The sequence below is a fragment of the Triticum aestivum genome, chromosome 2B (genome assembly GCF_018294505.1).
Source record: "Triticum aestivum cultivar Chinese Spring chromosome 2B, IWGSC CS RefSeq v2.1, whole genome shotgun sequence".
Taxonomy (NCBI): Eukaryota; Viridiplantae; Streptophyta; class Magnoliopsida; order Poales; family Poaceae; genus Triticum; species Triticum aestivum.
The window spans coordinates 483,779,793-483,787,257 of record NC_057798.1 but is presented as its reverse complement, the minus strand read 5'-3'; the positions used below and the strand labels follow the sequence as shown (position 1 = coordinate 483,787,257).

Below are 7,465 nucleotides of genomic sequence, written 5' to 3'. Positions count from 1 at the left end.
GAAAGAAGATTACGTGTCACAGATGGAACTCGAAGAACATTGCGAAGTTGAAGACTCCTATTGGCATGTCTAGTGAGAAGTGATGCTTAACCAATATGAGAGATGTGCATACCTGCTCCATTGGCGGTGTGGATCTTGTCGGAGCCATGGTAGGGTTCACGAGTGTGAAGCTTCCCCATCTCACTGGTCAGGTGCTCTGTCGCCCCAGAGTCCATGTACCAGTGGGGATCACTGGAGTAGGACTGAATGTGTCCCTGTGACTTCTGCGGCGCGGACGATCAGCCATGGCGACCTGACGAGCAAAGTTGCGTGTATCCTTCCCGTCATTGCCGAGACCAAGAAAACCCCGCTGGAAGCGCTTGTGACACTTCGAGGCCCAGTGCCCATCGCGACCACAAAGCTGGCACACACATGGACCGCCAGCCCCTGGTAGCATCGCAGTAGGAGGAGGGGCCGAGGCGGGTGGTGGTGACTGCCCCGAAGGAGCCCTGGATGAAGCAGAGGAGCGACCACCCTTGGTGGCGGCATTTGCCGAGAGGGCGCCGTTGCCCCTGGATCGGCGCGTCTCGACTCGTTGCTCAGTAAGCAGGAGGCGTGAAAAGACCTCGTGTGCTGGCATGGGCTTGGAGTTGCCCCTCTCATTGATGATCTCGACTAGGGCGTCATACTCCTCATCAAGACCATTGACAATAAACGAGTTGAACTCGGAGTCGGTGAGGGGCTGTCCAATGGAGGCCAGCGTGTCGGCGAGACTCTTGACTTTGTTGTAGAACTCAGTGGCGGTGGAGTCAAGCTTCTGACACTCCCCAAGTTGGCGACGAAGCCCAGATACACGAGCCTGCGACTGTGCCGCAAACGAGCGCTCAAGAATAGTCCATGCCTCGTGGGACGTCTTGGCGAAGACAACAAGCCCAGCAACGGCCGGAGAGAGCGACCCCTGGATGGAGGAGAGGTTCGCCTGATCCTGCCCTGTCCAGACACGGTGAGCCGGATTATAGACCGGACCGTGCACGCTGTCAACCAGCGCAGGAGGGCAAGGGAGAGAGCCGTCGACATAGCCAAGCAGATAGTGACTCCCAAGAAGCGGAAGAACCTGCGCGCGCCAGAAGATGTAATTGTCCGACGACAACTTGATGGTGATGAGATGGCCGAAGTGAAACGGCGGCGACGGCTGCGATCCCATCGAGGAGACTGGCTGAGGTGAGACCACCGTGGAGACAGTCAGAGGGGCAGCCGGCGCGGTGACAGAGGGCGCGATGGCCGCGGTTGACGCCGCGAAGCCTGCCAGCGCGACGTCCTCCGCCACCAGCGGCGCAGTGGCCGAGGGCGCGACAGCCGCGGTTGACGGGGCGGCGGCGGTGTGGGCCACAAGCGCCTGTCCGGGCGAAGTAGCACCCGGCGGGAGCGCGAAGAGGGAGCCGACGCTCCGTGTCCCGATCGGCGCCTGAAGGGAGGCGGCATCCAGCGGCCTCGAGAGAAGTGCCGCGAGGGAGGCCGGCAGAAAACCGGTGGCGGTGGAGCCGGACGCAGCGGCGGACGTCATAGCAGTCGGGCGACGGCGACGGCGGGCGCGGCGGCGGCGGCGGTGGCGACGGCGGCGGCGGCGGCGGTTTAGGGTTTTTAGGCGGAAGCGGACGTAACCTAGCGTGATACCATGTAAGACAATAGGCTTTGGGGAAACCGGCATAACCCTCTAGGGGTGGCCTATCACATATATATATAATGAGGTGGTATACAACGTTACAATATACATGTAAATACAGTCTAACAGAGCTCAACGGCGAGGGGCGCTTCGTGGTGTTTTGCTTCTCCTCGGACACAGGGAAGTGGGACGCAATGGTGCGGCCATCTCCGCTGCAGCCTGGGCGCGAGATGCGCTTGTTCAATCACGAGGTGCTGGCCTTTGGTGGACGTCTGTGGTGGGTGGATGTGAGCTTGGGCGTCCTCTCCATGGACCCGTTCAGTGACAAGTGTGAGCTCCGCCACGTCAAGCTGCCTCCCGGCAGCGCCCTTCCTCGCCAATCGCACGCAGAGATTTGCGACCTTATCAAATACAGGCGCATGGGTGTCAGCGACGGGAAGCTGCTGTATGTCGAGGTTTCCATGGAGGCGCCCTACCAGATCAGGTCATTCGTGCTGGACGACGAGAGCGGCCGCTGGGCGTTGGAGCACCAGGTGTCACTGGATGCCAAGGAGAGGCCTTTGGTTGGTGCGATTGATCCGCTGACTTGCTGTACCTCAACTTGGGCGCTGAAGTTACTGTTAGCGTGGACATGCGCCGGAACAGGATCATTGCTCAGTCATCTGTGTTGGCCAGTGGTATCCAGCCATGCTATTGCGGGTCAAATGTGTTCTTGCCATGTGTGCTTCCGTCATTTCTGGGATCAAGCCAGATTCCAGGTGAATCACAATACTCTACAACATTTCTCTAAAGTTCATACTCCCTCCGTAAACTAAGTGATCTAAACGCTCTTATATTAGTTTACGGAGGGAGTACTAGTTAAGATATCCTCCTGCCATGCTATTGCGGGTCACTAGCACATGTTCTATGCATCAGTTATGTCACTAGCACAATTCAGTATGCAATGTACAGATGGATATATACTGTTATAAGTGTTGCCTGTCAATATTATAGCTGTCGTTCAAGTTCTTGTACCTTGATCAAAGGATGCCTGCTTTTCCAGGTGACCACGGCATGATGTCTACCGTATAAGTGTTGTGCTGTTTATACTCTTATTAGTTGCTATGTGTTGTTGAGTAAGGTGTTAGAGTTCCTGGTAACCTGCTCTATGCATTGTAACTTCAATACTTCATAGCTCTAGATGAAGGAAGAGTTTACACCACTCGGCCTCTGCATCAATAATTCATCACACAGCCAAATTTTAGTGCATTGTTTCCGCTTAAACTGATATTAGAACAACAGAAAAATTATGTTAAATGATGCTCTCAGGAAGCACTAATTTTATGATGTTGACGCCACCCATTTATAAAAAAATTATGTGTTATTATGGTGGCTGTCATTCAAGTTCTTCTATCTTGACCAAAGGAACTTCTTTTCAGGCAAGAAGGGTGCCCCAAAACAGCAAACTTTAGCTGATGTTCTGGTTCGTGCAGACAAATGCTAGAAGATATGAAGGTACAAAGTTACCAGCCAATGTATCTCTTGGTTGAAGTCTTTTATTTGACCCATTCTTGCTATATAGTATCATACATTCACGTGTTTAGGATGATGTATTCGTCTTACATATACTCAGCCCATTTAGTTCATGACTTGATATAAATGTTGTGCGTACTTTCTCAATGACTACTAATTATTGTCCAATATACCAGCATCCTACTACACCGTCATTGCTTGATTCTGGTTGGTATTTCAGCAGCATGAGTACTTTGTTTGGGACTCAAAATACTAGTTACATAATTATATGCTAGTGTTAATGATATTTCTGACATTTGTTATAGAAAATATTCATCTCACAATGCAGTCTTATATCAATAGCTTGTATATTGTATTGATGGTGGTGCTGACAATATTTGTGTTTGTTTTACCATGCACCTTTCAGCCGGGTGTATATTTGTTTCTTAGCTAGTAGACCCGATTAAATTCGAAACTGCAAATTAGGCATGAAGTTGTATAGTGTATAAGACCACTCACTATATTCTTTCCTTTTCCTGAAGTATTACCACTAGTCAAGCCTGAAACTCAAGCTTGTTATTCCTCAACAGGTGATTACCGTTTTTCTGCTTCAATCAAGACACTGGTAGAAAATAAACATGTTGCACACTCGCCAAGTACTACTGTAGTAGTGACTGTTTGTTTAAAACAACACATCGCCTTGTCTTTTTTTTATATCACGTTTTCCTTGTCCGAAATGCACCTCATGCTCATATTGAAACATCCCTGAAGTTTCATACATTTCACTAACTTTCCGTGTTCATTTCTTAGAACTAACAGGTGCAGGTGCTCTGATGGCTTAGGAAGCTGATGATGGTAGTTTGGTGAACTCTCGTTTTGCGGAAAACCTGGAGAAACATGGTGTTTTAGGAATTTGGTCGCATTTTGGGGATAGGATTAACCTGAGAAGTTTGGCCTTGCTCTAGTTTGCTAATGAACCATGTCATTGAACCATGTGAGTTGTTCCGGACCTCCAGTGTAGGCCTGGATATTCCCAGCATGTTGTCTCAATTGAACCACCACGTAATATGACCAGTACATCGGGCTGTTACGTTCTGCTATTGTTAAGTGATGAGAAACGATGGGGAATTTTTTTTAACTGAATGTGCCGTGGTGGCTGACATTCAGATTCAGTCGTTGTGGCCTTCTGAATGTGGCCTGCTATGCTAATTCAGCCCATCGGGGAGAGCAGTCAGTTTGACTGAAAACTTTTGGTGGCCGTGCTGTTGCACCCTCATCAACCTCTTCCCAGCTTAGGTATCTAAGGCTTTCTAACCGATCCCCTAAAAGGCCATAAGGAAGTTATAAAAATTGATTATACTTCCTTACGACGCACCTAGCCGATCCTTAAAAAGCATAGTGAAGTAAAAAATTTACTCCAACTCCCAATATCCCCCAAATCTTCCTAAATATACTCACTCCTGTGGCGACCGAGTAAAAATGGCGCCTCTCTTTCTCCCACCCCTGCGCCGCCCGTCTCCCGCCGCCTCGCCACCCCCCCCCCCCCTCCCCCCTCGCCGCCGCCACCGATGACCGTCTGGCCGGCCGGAATGGATAGCCCAGCCTCTTCCCTCACCTCGCCAGCCATCGCCGCTGGCTTTTCGTCGCCAGAAATCACCCACGTGTTGCTGCCCGCGCCGAAGGAGAGTTTGGGGATGAAAATGACCCATAGCGTCCAAGCTCCTCCAACCGCTCCAATGGCCTCCAAGGTGGCCACTGCCTTTCCGACAACAGCCCGCCACCCTCCTGCCGCACCCGCCGGAGCCAAACGAGCTCGAAAGCCGATGGCGGTGGCGGCGCTCGCCGAGGCAGCCACGAAAAAGAAGATGAAGAAGGCCAAAGCGGTGCCTCGTCCTAGGCCAGCACCTTGTGCTGCAACTCCGGCGGCCCCTACGGCCACTGCTCCGGCACGGGCGGCGACTTCAGCCGGCAACAAGCATCGCGGTCGCCAAAGTGCTCGATGAAATTCCTACAAGGTAAAAAGAAAAACCTTGTGTCTTGTTGGTATCCGATAGTGATTGTTGGTAGTGTTTGCTTTGTTTATTGTAGTGCAAAGATGAATACGGTCGAATTCCTCGCCTCCTTGGAGTCCTCGACCGCCGTTGGACTTGACGAGCTCAACTACAACTCGTTTTGGGATCATTTGGAGGCCGTCCAAGACATGGAGCAAGAGGTGACCGGGGAAGAGGAGGAGACCGAAGAGGTGGAGGCCGAAGAGGTGGTGGCCGAGGAAGAGGAGGTTGCGGAGGTAATTGTAAGTGCATCTAGTGCCTCTTAGTGATTTTGGTGTATTGAAGACTTATATGTTAAGGGACTAATGTGTTTGTGAGTGTACACATGTTTTATAAGTCTATGAGAAGTTTGATATTTACGAAGAAAGTCGACCCCTAAAAATGAATTTCTTCAGTTGAAGACTTTGGTTTTCTTGAAGACTTTGAAAATGAGGAAATTGGTGTGACCTTGAAGACTTCGATATTGATGCGAGGATTATGAAGCGTGAAGACTTTGTTTTCGTAGTTTTATTTCTTTTTATTGAGTCATAGGAAACACCATACTGTTAAAGAGGGTCGAGGTAAAACTAAGAAAGAGTTTCCAAGTGATTCTCATCTCAAAGGCTACACATATCCAATCCTTTCGAGTGAAGCCATTGGAAATCTCATATAGTTCAGTCAATTTCTTCAGTGACAGAGACGAAGATCTTCTGTTCTCTGAGGAACTTGGTGTGACTGATGAGTTAGGAATTCACCAGTGCGGATTGCCTACAAGTGAGGAACATGATAGCCCCGAGGAATTTGAGAGCTCAAATTTCTGATCGTTGTTGTGCTACGCGCCAGCTGTCCCAAATATCTTATCCACCTAACGGTCATATCATTGGAGGGCATTTATGTCTTATCATGTCGGACTGCTCCCCGGCTATAAATAGGCGCCCCCTACAACCACTAGTTGGTTGGCTGCTCCGAGAGAAACTAACACTTGTCATTGAGAGCATCCCATCCTCCGAGGACTTTGAGCAAAAATTATCAAGCGAGGAAAAACCCAAACCCAAACACCTAAAACCCAAAGTGATTGAGTATCACTGAAGAGATTGTCCCCCATGTGGAACCGACGCTTGTTACCTTTGAAGACTATGCATCTTCTAGACGGTTAGGCATCGTGGTCTAGAGTATCCAAGAGGAATTGTGGATCGCCGAGTGACCAAGTCTGTGAAGGTTTGAAGTCACCTGTGAAGACTTACCACGAGTGATTGGACGAGGTATGTGTGACCTTAGCTCAAGAAGAATACGGTGATGACTGTGTGTCCGGGACTGTGTGTCCTCAGGTTTAAATACCTAGCCACTCCAACCAGACGTACAACTGTCACATCAGTTGGAACTGGTCTACCAAATCACTATCTTCACCGAGCTACTGGTTCTACCCTTTCATTTCCTCACTCATGTGTTGATGAAATTGATCGTTACTATTTGAAGACTTTGACTGAAGACTTTCTCAATTTCCTCAATCCTAATTCTTCAGTCTTCTTATCTTTAGCCTGCTTATTCTGCTTACACGCTACCTGTGCTCTGTGCTTGTTTCATATCATCATGATGACTGTGTTACTGCCATGTTATGCTTGCACCTTAGTACTTATTCCGCTGCTAGTAGTTCGCCACTCAGCAAACTCCTCAAGTTGTATTTCCTCAGTGATGAATTTGTAAAAATCGCCTATTCACCCCTCCCCCATCTAGTCGATATAACACACTTTCAGTAACCGAAGCAGGCACGAAGGTGCCAAGGTGCCGCACCCAAAATGACAACCTAAAGGAGGATATTGCTCTTTGCGATGCTTGGTGCACAATCTTCATGTATCCAACGATCGGAACGGACCAAACCAAAACCATGTTTTGGGAGAGAATTATTGACCACTACAACAACTTCGTCGATGTGCGATCAAGTTGTACGCAAGGTTCTCTTAGGCATTGTTGGAGCACCATTCATGATCAATGCCACCAATGGTCTGGGTGCATCAACCAAGTGAGTCATGTGCCGCCGAGCAGTGTGCAAGTGGCGGAGTATGCCCCCGACATCCAAGAACTATTCAAACATAGAAACACCAAGTTCGGTCACAAGCCCTTCACGTTGCACCATTGCTATAAAGAGCTATGCAAAAACGAGAAGTGGATCCAAAGAATCGCAGAGACCACTCCAAAGAGATCAAGGTTGAGCATATCCATTGAGAATGACGACGAGGTTGACGAAGATGCCAACAATAGACCGGAAGGAAACAAGATTGCAAAAGAAAGAAAGAAAGAAGAG

General features: G+C 49.3%; 1 protein-coding gene across 1 annotated transcript; it reads left to right on the top strand.

The window, feature by feature from the left end:
- Nucleotides 1-1,768: 1,768 nt before the first annotated feature.
- Nucleotides 1,769-4,242, top strand: LOC123041450 (uncharacterized). The gene is made up of 3 exons (XM_044464056.1): nucleotides 1,769-2,400; nucleotides 3,061-3,136; nucleotides 3,944-4,242. Exons 1-2 carry the CDS (start codon nucleotides 1,837-1,839, stop codon nucleotides 3,091-3,093), a joined length of 597 nt encoding a protein of 198 aa, XP_044319991.1. The 5' UTR covers nucleotides 1,769-1,836; the 3' UTR covers nucleotides 3,094-3,136; nucleotides 3,944-4,242.
- Nucleotides 4,243-7,465: the final 3,223 nt, after the last annotated feature.

Coding starts and splice junctions, on each gene's coding strand:
- LOC123041450 (XM_044464056.1), top strand. CDS start 1,837: ATGGTGCGGCCATCTCCGCTGCAGCCTGGGCGCGAGATGCGCTTGTTC. Junction 2,401..3,060: donor GGGATCAAGCCAGATTCCAG/GTGAATCACAAT, acceptor ACTTCTTTTCAG/GCAAGAAGGGTGCCCCAAAA.